The following is a 19836-nucleotide window of genomic DNA, read 5'->3' as shown; positions in this document are numbered from 1 at the left end:
TGACTATGCAGGTTCTATTACTGATAGAAAATCTACTTATGGGTATTGTGTATTTCTTGGAGATAGTTTGGTAACATGGAGAAGCAAAAAGCAAGATAGAGTATCCCGTTCTAGTGCAGAAGCTGAATTTCGAGCCCTTACTCAAGGAATGTGTGAAGGACTCTGGATGAAAATCATCTTGGATGATCTTAAAGTCAAAGTGGAGCACCCGGTGCAACTTCACTGTGACAATAAGTCTACTATGAGCATAGCCCATAATCCAGTACAGCATGACAGAACCAAACACATTGAAATTGACAGACATTTCATCAAAGATAATCTTGACAGAGGCTTTGTGATTACAACTCATGTTCCTACAGAACTTCAAATAGCAGATATTTTCACAAAAGGGCATCCTCCGGGTAGATTTCAAGATCTTGTAGGCAAGTTGGGAATGATTGATATTCATTTACCAACTTGAGGGGGAGTGTTGTAATATGGGATAATATCTATAGGATCTTCCTAATTAGAGGAAGATTGATACATAATATTTTATTTTATTTTATTTTTCCCTAGGTTTCCTAGTTTTCCTATTTCCCTTTTTAGGAGAACTAGATTATTACAAATAGAAGGTTTGAGAATGTATTTTTTATGATTTAAGAATAATAATAAGTCTCATTTTCAACTCTTTCTCTCGTAAATTCATCAAGAAAAGAAATAAAATACCTGCAGCCCCCAACAAATATCTGAATAGATGACCTCTAGTGAATCTACTGCTCTGTGAAATGCAGTAGATTTGAAAGACTTCCTTTGCAGTTTACTCATTACACACTCCTCGCATATTGCTTTATGTATTTGGATGTTGGACAACCCAATCACTATTGAAATTCAAGTGCCCATAACCCTCTTTCAACCAGATTATTTTTCATGGAAGGAATGTACAACACATAATGAATTACATTATCACCTTTTCTTCCTTGAATCACCACTTTACCAAGTCCTTCAGTCATAACAAAACTGTTAACTACAAATCTGACCTTGCTCTTGATATTGGAATCAAGATCAATTAACCATTCTCTGTNTCCAGTCATATGATTGAAACACCTCGTATCAACATACCAATGATCATCTTCTGAATCTAGTTCTATTGTTGCCATGAGCCCAACATGTTCAGAAATCAAGATTATGCATACGAATGGAAGTGTCTCTAGGAGACAATATGATAGGCAAATTGGTGGTAGCTGAGGAGAGTTTTGAAATCTTTCTGTCTAAAACAGAGTGGTGACTTTTCTTTTTTCTAGAATTGACTGAAATACATTACTTATTGGGAGATTTCATTGTAATTCCTCTTCAAGGGATATTTATTTCTTTGAGAATCCAAGGTACGTAAATCCCTTCTTCTCTTTCAATTATTCATTTCTCTAATTTATACCCCTTTCACTGTCTCAAGCTTTGGGACTAGGGTTTGCAAGACTGAAGGTGAAAGAACTAGGGTTTTCCAATATTGAAATTGAAAGAAGTGTGTAACATCAAGTATTTTAAATTTTAGGATCTTCATTAAAAAAAAAAAAAAAACTATTTCGTGGATTGATCATGTTTATATCAAGAGGGCTTATGGTAATTAATGATGGATGAATAACCAAGTTTTGTGATTGCTTTTTTTTTTTTTTAATGGAATCTCAAAATGACTTTATAACTTGATCGTGTTTTGCTTTCAAAGTTTCTGCTCATTCTATAGCTATTACTTGTTTATTTTTAAACAAATGGTAAATAACGTTAAACAAATAAAATTTCACTTAAAAAAAAATATGTCACTATATCTATTATACATCACTAACGATTTCAAATCTATTTGTTACATGTTTTTTTTAAAAAAAAAAAAACTAATTAAAACTATTTAAAATTTGATAACCGAATTGATATTTGATGTTTTAAAACAAATACGAAAACCAAGGGTTTAAACTTAAAATGATGTTATAAATAAGTATATAAGTAACTAAGAGAAATGAATATCAAACGTAGTGATTGTCTTCAATGCATACCTTACCTTGATGTCCTAAAAATCAAAATAACACGAATGTAGCATGTAGCAAGATTACGTTATTATTTTTTCCACTACACAGTCGATGTACTAAACTAAAGTGACATGGTTGATAGAGTGTGCTTCTCAAATAAGTAGTCCAAATAAACCATATGTGTGTGTGTATATATATATATATATATAGTTTGTGTGTGTGTGTTACTTTAAAATTCATGTAACAATGGCGTATAAATACCAATTATGTAAAAAATGTACAGTTTAGTACTCGGACAATCTTTACCATTTTTTAGAATGAATAAATTTCATCACGATATAAACTCTAAAAATTTAGTAAAATAAAATCAGTGTAAATTTTCAATGTTTAATCAAGACATGGACCAATTTTATATAATAATAAAAAAAACAAGAGAATTTATCGGCAATATATACTTATTTGTTTATTAATTATTACTAAAATCATTTTTCTTACAGCAATATTTATCCTATCCTATGTCTGGCATATACTTGAAACTAAAAACTCCATGGATTTTCATAATGACGGGAGTATTCTTAAATATATGTTCACTTTTAAGGCTATAAGAGAAGAAACAGAGATTTTAGTTAGTTACACACTTGAAGGTAAAATATTCTGTGCCAAACACTAATACCAGAACATTGAAAATCACTTCTGTCACTATGAATCAAACCACAGCATCTGAATATTTACTTCAAGCATGAGGGATGTTTCATACTACAATTCAATTTTGTACCAATTGCCCAAGTGAAGAAAACTACACGAAGCTTTTAAATCTTCAAACTCCTTCTCCAAAGGATGTTAACAATACAAAGAGAACAAGTGTATATATAAAGTTCAGGTTAATACCAGAAAATAGAAAGGCTGCAAGTCCAAATACGTAAGCTTTAAAGCAAGGAATAAACAACAAAAACAAATGTAACTCAGAACTAATGAAAATTGTGACCTTGTGCGTGATCACTTCCCTTCCACATTGTCGGCATCAGCTGCAGGATCTGCAATGGCGTTACCAGCTTCCAACTTTGTTGTTTCATCAATCCTCCTACCAGAGTCATCGTCTAATTCATCATCCATCATGTCATCCTCTCCCACATTTATATCTTCCACATCATCATCATCTTCATTATTGTTTCCATCTGGGATCTTTCTTTTCTTGGGACCATGCTCCAGCCTGTGTGTATCCAACTCTTTGTCCATAGTCTCCTGTAAATTCTGGTCATTGTTCGCTTTCCTTGCGTTCCTTGCATTATGCCATCTCTCCAATTCCTTCTCAACATTGGTAAGGTACTGCTCCCCAATCTGTTTCTGGTACTCAGACACTTCCTCTCTTCTTGCATTCTTCCATTCTAGGAATGCCTGCAGATTGAAAAAGGTATACATATTACCAAGAAAAAATAATATGTTATAAAATGACATAATCCTGAATCTAGTGTGGTAGTGAGCAAGCACTCGTAAGCACCAATTTAACAACAAAAAATAACATCATTATTTAAGATTTAACAGGTCAATCATGGTTTGCTGTCCATAGAGTTCAAAAATGATGTTTTAAGATGAAGACCAAGAGAAATCGAATGTCTAAATTAGCAACCTCTTCTTTGCGCTTCTCAAGTGCCGCTGGATCTTCATCCAAGGGCTTGTTAGGCAAATAGTAGATTGGAGGTTCTGCTTTAGTCCTACAAACATACACACGACAATCAATCAAGGAAGTACGAAAAAGTTCAAATAAAAACTATCACATGTCTACCTAAAATCCTGCAATTGGCAGGAACATCCAGTCATCAAGTTGAGTCAACATTACAATGCACATGAATAGAAACTTATCTTCGTCTGAATAAAATGTGAATATGGACACTTTTGGACCAAAATTAAAAATAACCTGCATAGTATACATGATTTGATGTCAGATATAACTAGACCAGATTGGAAGATACTACATGATATAGACTCGTGCCTCATTAGTTTACAATTGAATAGGTCAAACCTTATAAAATTGCTTAGTCTTTTATGATGCTCACTCCAGCGAAGAAATAGCAACTCCAATTTCTTTTCTTCTGTCTTAGCAGCCACACGAGCCCTAAGGGTCTGATGAGAATAAAGGAAATGATATATTTGTTAGTGTGGATCAACATGGAACTTATTGACTATTATGAATAGCAAAGTAATAGTTATTATCGAAAGCCAACCAAGTCTCTCCTTCGTTTTTCAGCAATCTGTTCACGCTCTTCTTTCCTAAGCCTTTCACTTTCTTCACGTGCCCTTTGCTCCGCCTAGGAAATAATTTCAAGGTATATGAGATTATTCTGAAGCTTTGGATTCTATTATAAGTGAGAGAGAAGACAAAGCGGCAAGAAAAATTCAGTGATTGACATGTTGCTCAGACAGCTTGAAATCGTCATAACATAAAGTATTGCATTGAAAAATCCCTCATACAATTATATGATGGCAGATTGCACCCAATCTAGTCACTGATTCACTACTTCGTTAATTTTGTCCTTGGTCAACTAAATTGGAACAATAAATAACTCTGGCTACATTTTCGGGTACATATCAGAGTCACATGAACGTACACGTTGCCATTAAAAGAAGTTGTAACAGCCTTTTTTGGGACTTTGGACCATATAAAACTTGTCCATTCAATTGCCAGGCATTACAATCCCAGCCGCTAGTCATCTGAGCATCATACACTGTCATTAACCACTAAGATTGATGGCAAATTTGGTTAGGCTGGGTGAAAAATTGATATAATGTCAATAGATTAAGGAGGGAAACTGCAACTCGGTCCGATAATCTGAGGTGGCCAACGGCAACATTAATTTCAAGCTTGACAGAGATAAAGTGAAAACTTAATAAAGAGCATTATTTAAAATTGACTTACATATGATCACACCTAGATATACCGAGGTTACCAATGCAAGGGAATGACTTAATAAAAGATAAATATTTATTTCTGTCTTATAATAACACATGAACACACTTAGATGTTGCGGCTATCAATGCAAGGCAGTGGCTTAATGAAAGATGAAAACATAACAAAACCAAGTTGACAGCATAAAAAATCTATATATTAGGAACATTCAAAATGATTATTTATCAAAAATAAAAAGATCTAAAAATATTCATTCATCAAAATGTTTCGGTAAGTATTTTATAAAAGAATAAATCATATTGCTATTAACAAAGGTCATAGTCACAATTTATCCAGAGGTATAGTTCAAAATTATACATAAACCTTGTAAACAAGATAGGCTCACTGAATTTTTTGTCAAGGACGTTATTATATTTATAGACAGTGATGACATTGGGTACTGCAAAGAACTTACTCTTTGCAAGGAATTGGATCTTCGCATATATGCCTCTGTTCCGGAGAGTTGCATGTCTTCCTTTCGGAATTTCTGAAATAGTTCAGAATAAAGGACATGTAAAATATAGAAATAATAATATAAACAAATGTAGTTGATGAATAAATCAGAGAAACATGCTTACATAACAGAAAAACACTCGTAAGAACGTTAAAAGTGACATTAAAACAGTGTGAGACAGAAAATTCAAGTTAAAAGCATTTTTTGAGAGAATGCGATGAGTGAGAGAATTTAAATGTGCACAATAAATAAACTACATATTTGAGCTTGTAGAGATGTCCTAAAACCTAGCAACTAATTTAACATATACCTCCAGAGTTCCCAGAAGCTGGCCCAACATTCTTTTATTCCTATTTACCAAACTGGGATCCTCATTCTTTGGCAGTATCCTTGGAACATGTTCTGCGGGGATATCAGAAACCTGGCATGGACAACCGGCTAAAGTTTTAGATATACAACTTTAAACCAACAATCACCAGGAAGATAACAGATTTCTCTTTACCACCTTGGAAGTTCTTTGATTGCCATCTCTCTTAGACCATCCACTTTGGTGAGAATTGAAAAGGTTCCTATCACTCTGAACCACTGCACCGGTCCCATTCACACCTTCAATAGCTGAATCCTTTTCCTTTCCATCCTGTCCTGCATCAGCATCTTCAGGCAACTCGCCATCATCAACCTTCATTCCCAAACACAGCTTTAGTTAAAAACACATCCTATATTTCCCCTTGTGGGAGAAGGATGTACATGGGGAGGCCCACCACAACAATGTTTTTCCCTGAGCTAACACCACAGGCGAATTTTGAAGCAACAAACCCACCCCACTTCTCACATTATAAACAATCGAATATGGGAATATAAAGCCCCAAAAAGACAAGAGAGGAAAAACAAAAACTTAAAAATCAAAGTACCAACCACCTTAACTAGATTCAAGAAATAAGTAACAACACCTTAACCACAGTGGATGAAAGCCGACGTTTCGCAGGAGGTTGATCTTCGGAATCATTCCTGTCTCCCTGAACAGTAAACTAAAAGTATCAATACAATTAAATCTAACACCATGATATTAATCTACTCAAATTCAGCACTGAAAAGAATGAAGAAATTGGGAAATAACCCTAATGAGAGAGTGAAGAGATGGAATTCAGAAATACTAACAGAGCGAACGAAGGGTCTTTGGCGAACACCACCATTAGTTCGAAGAGCAGGCCCCGCCAAGGCACCTCTGCGAAGACCTCGAGGATCTCGAAGCCTCTCCGTAATCTAAAAAATCAAAAAACATTAGAAAGAATCCAACACATTTAAGATATCCGTGTAGAGAGAGAAAGAAAACCTCGCGTTGTTGGCGAAGAAGCTCATCGATCTCGCTGCGGAGTACCTCCTCCGTCTTCTCCACCGCCGTGCTCCCCATCTGCGTCAGCACTGCACTGTCCGGCTATCGCCGTATATTACCTGACAAAAACCCTTGCTCTCACTACACCTTCTTTCCTTACCCACCAGAAAAAACCCTTTTCTAAGCTAACCCTTTTTTCTTTCAATAATTACTTTATTTTTCTTATTTATAAAATGCCCTCCGTTCGGTTTTGGTTTAACATAGTTTTTATTTTTATTTTTAAAGTTTTAATTCTATCTTAACTTTTGAAAGAATATTTTAATTAAGTTATTTTCAAAAAAAAAAATATATTAATAGCATTTCATGTATTAATTTATAGTTTCTTTTAAGTTTTTTATTTTTTATTTTTATTAATTTTATTTTTATAAAAAAATTATCGTTTCATGTCAAGTTCCTTTAGGATGTGTTTACTTGAACGTGATGAGGAGAGAGTCATTGGAGGAGAGTGATTGAGTGGATTTGAGGGAATTTGAGGGTGATTTTTTTTGTGTTTAGTTAAGTGGATTTGAAGATAATTGAGGGTGAATTTGGGAGTGAATTTGTGAGAATTAGTGTAAGATTTGATTGATGTGACAGTTTTAAAAAATTTGTTTATTTGGTAGAATTTGAAGATTACCAATATGCCCCCAAGTATTAAAGTAATATAAAATGATATTTGTTAATGTTATATTTAATTGTAAAAATGTTTATTAAGTGTTAAAAATTTAGAATAATTATATATTAGAGGTTGGTGGAAGGATATGGTCAAGTTTGATCACAATGGTCCTGCTGCTATGCTCTCATGTCTAACTTTTCTTATCATCAAACTCATATATTATATATTCTTCAAAAATTATTCATATAAATTCAATAAACCGTAAACATATTTAAAGAAAAAAAAAGTTTATAGAATATATGTGGTGTAGATATGAGGAAGAAACAGGTTTTGAAGACATGGTTGGATTCAATGGAGACCCATCAACAACATACAATTTAAATGAAGAAGCAGTTTAATGAAGAATGATCGTATCTAGATACAAGTGTTTTGGTAACCGGATACAAGTTGGTGGCCTTTTTAGTGTTTCTGCGGTATTCGGATCCAGCTTGTTGCGTAACCGGATACAACTTTCTTCGTCTTCTTCGTTCACCCAGACTACACCGAATTTGTAGACTGCGAATAATTTAAAATGAAGGGGGCAATTTAGACAAAGCGTGATTGATCTCTCAAGTCCTCGCACAACAGTGGGTGAATAACAGTACAATAATCTCGCAAACACCTTCAAATCATCGCTCTCGATTCTGCGAAAGTGAACACGTTTTTTTTTTAAATTACCCGCTTGCTCCCCTGCGTTAACAGGAAATTATGTCGAAGTGAACACAGTCTTAGTCTTATATCTGTGTCAACGTCTTTATTTTCATTTTCATTTAGTTTTTATATTTATTTATTTATAAATATTATATCATTATTTTTAATAATTAATAATATATTTTTTAAAATTTTAATTTCTAAAAATATCAATATAATATTTATATAAATAATAAATTTCACCAAAAGACTCTATTTTTGAAAAATAAAACAAAATTAAAGTAGATAATATATATATATATATATATATATATATATATATATATAAGGTAATAATATTAAACATTAACAACTGTTATTAGCAGTTTCACCTATCATACAAAAATAAAATAAAAACAAGTGATATGATGGTCTTAACACTATTAATATTTTTTTTTTCAAAAATTAAAACACAACTGAAATTATTTTAGAAAGGAGAACCGATTTGACATACTCCTTCAAGTCCGACATCCAAATAATTAAGCTTAACTTATTTTTTTTATAATTTAGGAAGAAGTGATTCATTTCTCTATTATCCACATTTTCAATGGCAAAAGTGCATTAATCAATAGGAAGATAATGGTAAACTCACAATATACATAATAAAATATTTAAATTAATAAAAGCAATTAAATTATAAAGATAAAAAAAAGTGAATTATAAAATATTATCCAATAAAATATAATATGTTTTAGTAAAAAATTTAATTCAAAGTTGGGAGGACAACCAGTATTATCAGATAAAATATAAATATTTGTCAGTAAAAGTTTTAATCCTGATTCAAAATTACAACAAACAGTAAAATGTTACCAAATATAAATATAAATGTTTTTAGATATAATTTTAATAAAAATGTAAAAAAAATAATTGAACAAATACTGGTGACAACTTTATACATTATCTTGTTAATAATTATATATTAAATATAAAATTATAAAAGTAAAAATGCACACCCAATATTTTTATATATATGACTTAGAAAATTATATTTTACGAATAATAATAATAGTTTAAAAATAGTGAGAATTAATTATTTTAATATTAAATAGTTTTAATATAAATAGTTTTGTTATAAATGAGTTTTATTTATTTTAAATTTTATATTTTTTTAAAAATTACTTAGAGTTCTTTGACTTCTTTTTAAGGGTTTTAGTTTCTTACTCATCTAATTGAAGAATTGAGACCGTAGGATTAATTCCTGCGACGAGTTCTTCAATATAGAACGATCAGTTTCTTCGTCATTGAGTTTTCAACACTTTTTCCTTGGTCTTTTCTTGTACATGTTACATGTAGGCCTCACTTAGTTTGCAAACATTTTTTGAGTTTTCAAGTTGAGAATCTACTAACCAGTAGCTCTAATGGTTTACACTGATTTTGGTTATGTTATTAGTATGAGCAAATAGAGTTTTCTTGACTTTTGGAGGAGTTGTTTGATCATCTGTCAAGTAAGGGGAGCTAGTTACTTTATTTTTAACTAGTCATCATGTTTTAATTAATGTTTGTATGACTATTTGATAGTTGAATTAAGTAGTTGAGTTGTTTAATGCAATTTGAATTGTTGAGTTGTTTGATTGAGATGAGAATTTTAGTATGTTGAGTTGCTTGTAAAAGTGGTGTGATGAATTGAAAATCTAATGGATGATGGTGTGTAGTTGTTATATTGAGGTGAAAGTTCTTTTTGATGACTTTAATATGGTAGTTTGGGTGAGTTTTGAGCTGCTAAACTGTTATTGATCTTTGATTGGTATTAAGTAGAAGATATATGTAGTTTTGGACTAAAAATGAGGTTTTGACAGGTGAAAAGTTAAGATAATGGTTATTTGGAAAAATTTTGTATTTTTGGATTGGTTTAAAGGTCAATTAAGACTTGTTTGAGTTCTATGTTAGTAGGAATCTGATATAGAATTGGTTGCTAACTAATACGGTGTGTTTTATATAGTTTTTGGTTCATTTTTAGGGGTTTTGATTAGTGAAATTTTAAAGTTATGGTCGTAGGCACGTTTTGCATCTTTGGGAACTATTTTAAGGTCATTTGGGACTTGGTTGGTATCTTACTTTGCAAAAATTTGGCTTTGTATAGCAATAATTCACTAGTGTAAAATTGGCATTTAACGTCACCCCTTAGACGCCGAACCACAAAATATCCAACATAAATTTTTGACCGATGGCATTTTCGTAAATAAGTGGTCATATAGACGTCGGTTGGTAGGGTCCCTGACATCTATAATTTTATAGACGTCACGCCCCCCTAACCGTCGTCTACGAAACTGACAGGTAGGTGAAAAGTCATTTTTTTCCGCTATATAGACGTCTGTTCCCTGCCACCTCGATGTTTATAATCGTCTATAGATGTCGGGCCCCTAATAACCAACATCTATACTTTAAATGGCCTAACAAGGTAGGTGAAAAAGTTGTTTTGGATGTCGGCTCCCCTTACATCTGCCGTCTAAATGGCCTGTCAGGGTAGGTGAAAAGTTGTCTTGACGTCGGCTCCTTCTAGATTTGACGTCTATATGCACCACAAATATTAATTTTTAATTAATGGATGTCACATTAGTGAGGTCAACGAGTTTAGTCAAGACTAGACATCGAGCACTAGGGGATCCGACGTCTAGATTCCTGTTAAATTAGAATTTGCAAACCCACGGTTACGCACACATCATCGTCTTCCTCATCGCATTTTCTCTCTGCGGCATTGCATTCCAGGTGCGTTTTATCTCTTTTGAACTGTTTAAACTTACTTTTACTCCGATTAAATTAGTCTTTGATGGATTATCTTCTATTTGAATCGATTAAAATGAGTTTTCGTTGTGTTTTAGTGCAATTTTGCTCATGTTTTAGGATAACATAGTAGCATCTTCTCCCTTTGCTAGCTTCCTCGTAAGAAAAGCTGCGTCTTTTGGATCTCTTATGGCATTTCAACCCAAAACCGAACCTGGGTCCTTGCCTAGTTCTTATGTCACCGTATTTTTTTCATTGTCAGTTGGAATGGAACTAGGCAAAGACTCAGGTTCGATTTTGGGTTGAAATGCCATAAGAGATCCAAAAGACACAAATTTTTCTTATGAGGAAATTGTGCTACTAGGCTATCCAAAGACACGAGCAAAACTACACTAAAGCACAACGAAAGCTCGGTAGACGTCGGTTAATGTCATGTCCGACGTCTATAGTGCTCTTAGACGTCGTTTAGTACCATGTCCGACGTCTTTATAGTGCCCTTAGATGTCAGACATGGCACTAACCGACGTATGTATGGTGCCCTTAGACGTCAGTTAGTGACATGTCCAACGTCCCATTAATGTCACCCATAAAGACGTCGGATCGGGATCTGACGTTAAAAGCCCAAAATGATAGACGTCTAAAGCCCTTTCTACACTAGTAACTAATAGTTGGGTTTTTGGGTACTTAACTTGGCCTAAATGCATTGAGATCATGTTCAATTGAGCGTTTGTAATTTTTATTTAATTTTTGAATATTTTTTAATTAAAAAAAATTGTCACATGTCAAGCTGATGTCGTAACCGTGACAGTATTATGTGACAACAACAATGTTACTATCACATTATATGTCATTATTTTAGTCACAATTCAGTCTATGTAATTATTTTAATTCAATATCATTTTTTTAAAATGAAACAATTTTATCTCTTTTCAAATTGAAACGAAATTTAATTTTTTATAAATTTTATACAAATATTTTTACTAAAATGATATTTTTATTAAATATTTTAATAATATTAAGTTTATTTATATTTACATTGGTTAAAACTCTTTGATGATTTTTATATTTGTATTGAAATCTCAATTCGGTCTTCAAGTTTCAAGTTGTCACAAACAAAAAAACCTTCCTAAGTCACGACACACCACCATGAGTCTGGTGGTCGTGAAGACGAAGGTCACGCCTGTGCTGTTAGAACGCGCCTTTCCTTCCCTGCGAAAATCCAAACTAGGACCAGAGCAAATGGGAAGAAGAATGGTCCTCTGCAAAGTCAGACCAGAGAAAGAGGAAGACGAAAACCTAAAAAACCCTCAAATCTAAAGTCAGAACCCCAAATTGAACCCTATCCCCAATGTGAAGCCTATCGTGCCAAACCGTAGGAGAGCGCAGACCCCCGTGCCGCGAAGACTCCACCGTCGTGATACCTGCCACGTCGAGACGATAGAGGTTATGTCTGACACAGGAACTCGCATCCCCTCCGTACGAAAACCCCCGACAATAACGAGAAAAAGGAAAGAAGAAATATGCCTTCCCTCGTTACAAGAGCCGAGCTAGAACCAAAGAAAGGGAAAGGAAAAGACATCCTCCCTAGCCACTTGCGTTTGGGAAAGGAAAGGAAAAGAACCAAAGGTTTTTTAGGAAATGGGACCCAATTCCACGTCATCCAATTAAACCCATGTCCATTGTACACCACTTTAGCACCCATTGACGCCCGTTTATCTCCACTCAACAAAAAAGGTTTATTTATTACACATTTTCAAAATTAAGGACCTAATTGAGATAACTTAAAACTTTATAATCAAATTGAGATTTTACTACAAATATAAGAACAATCCAAAAATTTTAACCTTCTTATAAAAATATAAACAAATGACATAATTTAACCTCAAATAAATAATACATCTGAGTTGGCTTAAATTATCTCTTTTTTTAGAATCATTAATGTTTATGACTCTTATTCTTTATTAATAATGTTTTTTTAAAAAACATCATTCCAAAAAGACTAATTTATGCTCACTAACTATTCTCATATATATATATATATATATATATATATATATATATATATCATAAATAATTAGTTTTAAACAATCAAAAAATAACAAAATTTAGTTTAAAGTTACTTTTAAAATAAAGCAATATCAAACAAATTTCTAATATACTTTTGAATTGTTTTGAACATGTACTTTGAAGCAGTTTTTAAGTGAGAAAAAAAAAGCTTGGATAAACATAACCTATGTTTGACACCAAAATGAGACCAAAATCCCACTGTAATAAACAACTTAATTGAACACTCTTTGAGTAATTTTTTCTTACACGAATACTTTATCTATAAGCTTTTTGTATAATTTTTTTTTAGAAAAATTGTGGTTAAACTTTATATCGTCAAATATATTTTTTAAACTAGGAGTTACCTGTGTTGTGAAAAAAAAGCTTCATGAAATACTTATTAAAATGAAAAAAATATGTTTTTACATAGAATTTTTTTTTATATTTATTTAACATTATTTTTCTTTTTTTAAATCATAAAATTTCATTTTTTATATATTTTATAAATGTTTGGGATTTTACCATTACTCTAAAATGATTTAGAATTAATGTACCATTAATTTTCTTAATTATATTTGGTTTCATAACTTATACACAAAACTTCTTACTCTTTTATATCACTTACCTCTATAGTCTAAGTTAGGTCACATTTATTCTCTAACTTTCTCCATCTTATACAACATACTAATCCTTCAACATGATAGCCAAAAGAGTGCTTTGATACAATACTAATTTCTGAAAGTTTCATCAAACATATCTCATTTTTGGAAAATGAACATTCTCGTGCTTCTAATAAACACTGCTATGGCTAAACTTTTGGTAAACCCTAGAGGAACATTTGACCACGGAAACATATAATAACCTTTTATTTAATATTATAAACTTTATTTTGTATTATGATCCTTCTTGGAATGAGGGTGAGAAAATTTGATTTTGAATACAACACATATTTTTTAACTTGTAATGTTGCAAAACACTTGGTGTTTAAAATAATAAATGGTATAACATTCAAAATTTGGGTGTGTTATGATGCATAAGAACCATTCAATTCAAACCTACATTTTTACCATCACCATGTCTTATTATTATTATTATTATTATTATTATTATTATTATTATTATTATTATTATTATTATTATTATACCATTTAGTTGTATATCATTTTTTTCTTTTTAAATGGGTTGAAAATATGAAATAATAGGACGTGGAAAAGTAATGAATAATATTTATTTAATTATTTAAATAACATTTTGATATTGGGTAAGAGAAATAAAAGTTGACACTAGAGAAGTTGGTGATGAAATTGATAACATTGAAACGATTATTTAGATTTTTTGTTGGCCGCCACGAAAACAATGGTCAAATAATTTTAGTTTTAGAAGATATTTAGGTGGGTGTCTGTGTAATATTTTTATTTTATCATTATTATATTATATAAAAGTAAAAGGAGTTCACATCATAAGTCATTTATTATATCACATAAAAGTAAAAGGAGTTCACATCATCATCAGTAATCTTTACTTAAATTATATACAATTAAATTTACAGGTTGACTTTTAAATAAAAACTATAACAAATTATTATACTAAACTAGTTTTTTTCTTTTAAAATAATCTAATGAATATATTGGTTTAACTGGTGAGATTTAAAAGTAAATTTTAAAATAAAATATTTTTAATTATAGTTTTAAATAATTTAAAATTTAATTTGTAAACATTTAATCAATAATATTTTAGAAATAATAATAGTTTTAAAATAATAAAATTCGTTTTATAAAACTATTTATATTAAATTTTTAATATAAAATAATCAATCTTCTTATTTTTAAATTATTGTCATATTTAAAATATTTTTTAGATACTATTTTTTTTTATGTATTTAGCTAATTTAATTTACTTAAGTTATAATATATTTCAATTTAAATAATTTAAATTATTATATTATTGTAATTCAATTACTTAAACATAACTTTCTCATTTTAGTTTAATTCAATCTATGCATTTCTATATTTTAAATTAAAATAACTTAAAAATAACGTTATTTATTGTTTTACAATATTCATTGTGATTTTAATATACAAATATATATATATATATATATATATATATATATATATATATATATATATATTTAATCCCAAAAAAGTTAAATGCGATTAATTTTTTTACCAAACATATGTATTTATTAGAATCTAATTTTTATACATTTAAAATTGTTTACTATAAACGTAATGATGAAATTAATATAATTAAATTAAATCTTTATCCAAAGTCATTAGATCAAATTTTCATATAGACACACTTTATTTATTCTCATAAATGTATTATTGCATCACCTTTATTTTGAACATAAATCAAGGATACAAAAGAACTTTATTTCTTCTTAATCATTAATAACACCAATAAAACACATTAAAAGTAATAAACCCAACAATAAGATTGGGAATTTTTTCCTCTCTATTAAGATCTTCCACTGTTCATTTTCCATAAACTTGTTTTTTATAAAAGTATTGCAAGAAGAATAAAAAAAATTATTTACAAGAGAAAGACAATTTTCAATATTTATTTTGATTGAAATTTATCATCAAATACATTAATATCAATTTCTAACCTTTTTACTTTATCTATAAACATAATAAATTCAATTTCCTTATTTACTTTCTCTTTTATTCAGGTTGGTTTATCCTATTAACTCATTTATTACCTCTTACCTCGTTAAGTAAATAATCATATGTTATATAAATAGAGGATAGTACAGATTAAATTTTTAGAAATCTAATTTAAATTCAATTTAAATAATTGGATTCAAACTAAATCTAAAGTTATATTGTTTAATTTGTATGGGTTTAAATACATTCTTACTTAATTAACTCGACACTAATTTAACTTAATAATTTTGATTTAAATTTTAGATAATAAACATAGACATAAACATGTTTTATGCATTTGGAGGTTAGACAAAACAAAGACATTGCACCAACTGCCACGTGGCATAAGAGGTTTTCCTTATGTTACAAAAGTACAATGATTGTGCAAACAGTATTAAAATAAGGAATAAAGAATATAAATGTGTTGTATTGCGTTGTGTGCAGTGCCGTCTCAGGCTAATATGTTTTGGATTGGAGAGAAAGAGTCAGTGCGTTGTGCGCGTGTGCTTCAGAACATCATGGAAGGTGGCCGGAAGCCGTTGAAGCCGCGCCTTGAGCGCCGGAACGCCATGAAGAACATCGATTACCGGTTAAAGGAGGATGAAGACACAGACACCGAAACGGACATAGACATAGGTAGTTTGGATGAAAGGAGTTTCCGAGTGGAAGGAATTGACGGCGAATTCGACCGTATATTTCGGAGCTTGGGCCTGTCCGGGCCCGAGGACTTTGCCATCCCGGCGGCGGCTTGGAAAGAAGCCCAGGCCCAGAAGGCCCGCAGCACCGTGAACCTTCAACACGAACCGCCACAAAATAAAAAACAGAGAGAGGTGGGAATAAAGGGCGTTAGGCCTCCCATTTTGGAACCGACGCAGGTTACCTCCACTTGGACCTCCCAACAACCAACGGATTCTGATTCCGTGTCACGTGATGAAGACAGTGATGTTGGTGTTGAAGCTGAAATTAAAAAGGTTTCTGCTTTGGTCGGGAATGAGACCTTTGATATTCAAAACCTGTCGCCGAATGCAACCGGATATTTCGGGTCGTGGCAAAAAGGCGAGATCTTGGGAAAGGGCTCTTTTGGAACTGTTTACGAAGGCTTCACGGAGTCAGTACACTACACTTCACTGTTCTTCATTCTCTTTCATCTTCCTTTCTTTAGCTTCCCATGCATAGAGATTACTTACTTGATTTTATTGCTATATCTTAGTTGTTCCCATTTTATCTACAATTAGAAAGACCGTCTGGGTGGCTTTATTGAAATTTACACCAATTTTTTCATGTGGAAGGAAAAAACCAAGTGAAAAATGAATGCAGTTATCTTGTCTAAGATTATTTGGTTCAGAATTTTTTCTTACAAATGCTATCAAAATAAGGATTGCAAATTCGTACACCAACTATTTAACATGGTTTCAGTGTCAGACACTTGTTTTGAGAAAAAGAGAACATTAACAAATTATAACTAGTTTGATAATACTAATCTCCATAGTAGTATGAGTGGCGCAACAACTTATTTAGGATAAGTTTTTATTCTATCAGAAATGCAGTAATCTGATGTAATTCAACTTTATAAAGTCAATATGTAAATAGTTACCTAAATATTCTAATAAACACCTTGGTATTTATCTTGTTAATGTAAAATTTAACAATTTTTATACTGTGCTTGTCGCGGATGTAACACATAAATTTTCTTTTCCTTGCAGCGATGGGAACTTTTTTGCCGTAAAGGAGGTGTCTTTATTGGATAACGACAGCCAGGGCAAATAGAGCATTTTCCAGCTTCAGCAGGTGAGAGAGTTGGGCTTCCCTTCTCATTAAACAAACTTCATGGCATAGTCTAATTTTCTGTCAAACCATGCACATATTCCTCATTTGTTTGTTCACGTTTGATGATATAAGTATGTTTGGTCTTCCAGGAAATATCTCTTTTGAGTCAGTTCCGACACGACAACATAGTTCGATATCTTGGCACTGACAAGGTATGCTGCTTTCTTGTTGGTAATGTTATTAGAATTTGTGTGGTCTGGCTTGTTTCTGTAATTGTTGACACTGACAAGGAACCAGAATTATAGTTTCTGTAAGACCATATATTGAAGCAAATATACTTTATCTGTCTCTCTTATCTCTGAAAATTTCATCTTCCATATGTTTTCTGATCCAGTTTCTATAATTAGCCGTGTATCCCAGTTTTGGTGATGCTCCTTGAATTATTTTCGTTATCTGTATTTACGTCTTACTGCTTCCCAGGACAATGACAAGCTGTATATCTTCCTCGAACTTGTAACAAAAGGATCGTTGGCAAGTCTCTATCAAAAGTATCGATTAGGGGACTCTCAAGTTTCTGCATACACAAGACAGATTTTGAGTGGCTTGAAGTATCTTCATGATCGTAATGTGGTTCACAGGTAACACGAGTGAAATTTCTATCTTCATGCAATGCAATGATTGTAACCATAATAATGGCAATCTTTCTTAGGCATTTTGGATTTTCATTTCTTCTTTGGTATCCTGAAGAATCTATTATGAGCCGATTTCCACTTTATATGACTATTGAAATCACTGAGTAGTCAAAGTTGGGTGCAGTGGTTGGAAATTGATGACAGAAGTATCTCAAATTTACATGGACTTCTACATTCTAACTTTACTTCATCCAAAATTGTAAATTTTAAGGGACATCAAGTGTGCCAATATATTGGTTGATGCAAATGGGTCCGTCAAGCTTGCAGATTTTGGATTGGCGAAGGTACATTTCTTCCACAAAATAAACTTTCTTGAGTCAGCACTTATCACCGCAAATTCGAATGCCAACCACTTGCAATTATATTGTTCTTTTTTTTCCTTTGCAGGCAACCAAGCTGAATGATGTTAAATCAAGTAAAGGCTCTCCGTACTGGATGGCCCCCGAGGTTTGTCTCTCTCCATGCAGTGAGAAATCGTAACAATTTCTCACTTGCTTCCACTGAGTTTTTCTATATCTGACTGCAGAATCACCATTTTCAGTATTTGTAATTTCATGATGTGCTTAGAATGAGTTTGAATTGTTGGATCATAGGTTGTCAACTTGAAGAACCGTGGATATGGGTCAGCAGCTGATATATGGAGCTTAGGATGTACAGTATTAGAGATGTTGACACGCCAACCTCCTTATTCTCATTTGGAAGGAGTATGTCTAACATTTTACAGTTTTCTTTACCCTCATTTCTATATTTCCCAGATTCATTTATTACTGAGACTGAATTTTCCCTGTGACAATTTCTTGTCCACTTCGTTAAATGATGCTAAATACCTTTTTGTTTTCATTTGTTACGACAGATGCAAGCGATATTCCGAATTGGCAGTGGTCAACCCCCACCTGTTCCGACATCTTTGTCAACAGATGCACGAGATTTTATTCTTAAATGCTTACAAGTTAACCCAAACAAACGGCCAACTGCTGCTGGGCTATTAGACCATCCATTTGTAAAGAGACCACTTCTGTCTCCCATAAGTCCTGTTTCTCCAAGTATCAACCTTTTACTGTCCTAAGAGATTCTCAACATCCTCTGAGATTGTTTTGCAGACATGACCCTAGCTTCTTCTTCAGGTCACGGTTCTTTTCTTGCAGTTCCCTTTTTGTCAAGTTGTAAGTATTAGAGCAATAGTTATCAGTGTTTGTAGCCACCCTTTACATCTGTGAATAGTAAGCTAAAAAAGGGAAGTAGCTACCTAACAAAGGAACTGGTAGTTTTTATTGTATTCAGTTTGTCGACTTTCTCTTCAGTTAGAGCAACACAGGGTTTTTGTACATAGCTTATTCAAGGTTTTCAACTTCATCACAATGCGATTACCTTAAACATTCTTTATGTCAATCCTAATACAAAACTATTGGTTGTTTCTCTTAATGACACAATATGTTTAAATTCTTGCATAAAATTTCATCACACTTTCTCTTTTAAATTTCTTTTCTCCTTTTCTTTTAAAGAACTACAATGAACATGTTCATATAAAGAAATAATATTTCGTTAGATTCATTTAAGAATTTTTGTAATTACTTGAAGAAAAAAAAGAAAATTAAAATGATAAGGTCATAAAAATATTTATAAGAATAAGAAAAAGGGTCAAAGGCAATAAATGAGAGGGAATAAGCAATTATAAGTTTTGGGAATCTCTGAACTCACCAATTATGCCACATAGTTGCTGTTTCTGATTGTAACGTTTTTAGAAAAGAGGACCATTTTCATAATAATTATTAAATTGGGAAGAATCATGGTCAGCTTAAAATTTTGTCCAATTCAAACAGCCATTAAACAAACACCAACTACCCGTTATCTGT

At 32.0% G+C, this 19836-nt stretch overlaps 1 protein-coding gene and 1 pseudogene across 1 annotated transcript; one reads left to right on the top strand and one right to left on the bottom strand.

The window, feature by feature from the left end:
• Positions 1 to 2696: 2696 nt before the first annotated feature.
• Positions 2697 to 6917, bottom strand: LOC106769265 (pinin). The gene is made up of 10 exons (XM_014654802.2): positions 6726 to 6917; positions 6551 to 6655; positions 6343 to 6408; positions 5898 to 6071; positions 5703 to 5813; positions 5354 to 5425; positions 4217 to 4300; positions 4015 to 4115; positions 3622 to 3706; positions 2697 to 3389 (listed from the first exon to the last, which is right to left on the bottom strand). The coding sequence occupies exons 1-10, from the start codon at positions 6801 to 6803 to the stop codon at positions 2991 to 2993; spliced, it is 1275 nt and encodes a 424-aa protein (XP_014510288.1). The 5' UTR covers positions 6804 to 6917; the 3' UTR covers positions 2697 to 2990.
• A 9011-nt stretch (positions 6918 to 15928) lies between these two features.
• On the top strand, positions 15929 to 19476 carry LOC106768774 (annotated as a pseudogene).
• Positions 19477 to 19836: the final 360 nt, after the last annotated feature.

This window comes from Vigna radiata, chromosome 7 (assembly GCF_000741045.1).
Source record: "Vigna radiata var. radiata cultivar VC1973A chromosome 7, Vradiata_ver6, whole genome shotgun sequence".
In the NCBI taxonomy this organism is placed as follows: domain Eukaryota; kingdom Viridiplantae; phylum Streptophyta; class Magnoliopsida; order Fabales; family Fabaceae; genus Vigna; species Vigna radiata.
Note: the sequence above shows the minus strand (reverse complement) of the source record. Positions and strands in the feature narration are given on the sequence as shown.

Bases quoted from the DNA above. Each gene is read 5' to 3' on its own strand.
- LOC106769265 (XM_014654802.2), bottom strand. From the start codon at position 6,803: ATGGGGAGCACGGCGGTGGAGAAGACGGAGGAGGTACTCCGCAGCGAG. The intron at 4,301-5,353 runs GTAAGTTCTTTG...ATTATTTCCTAG, and splicing joins GATCCAATTCCTTGCAAAGA to GCGGAGCAAAGGGCACGTGA. The intron at 4,116-4,216 runs GTTGGCTTTCGA...TATTCTCATCAG, and splicing joins AAAAACGAAGGAGAGACTTG to ACCCTTAGGGCTCGTGTGGC.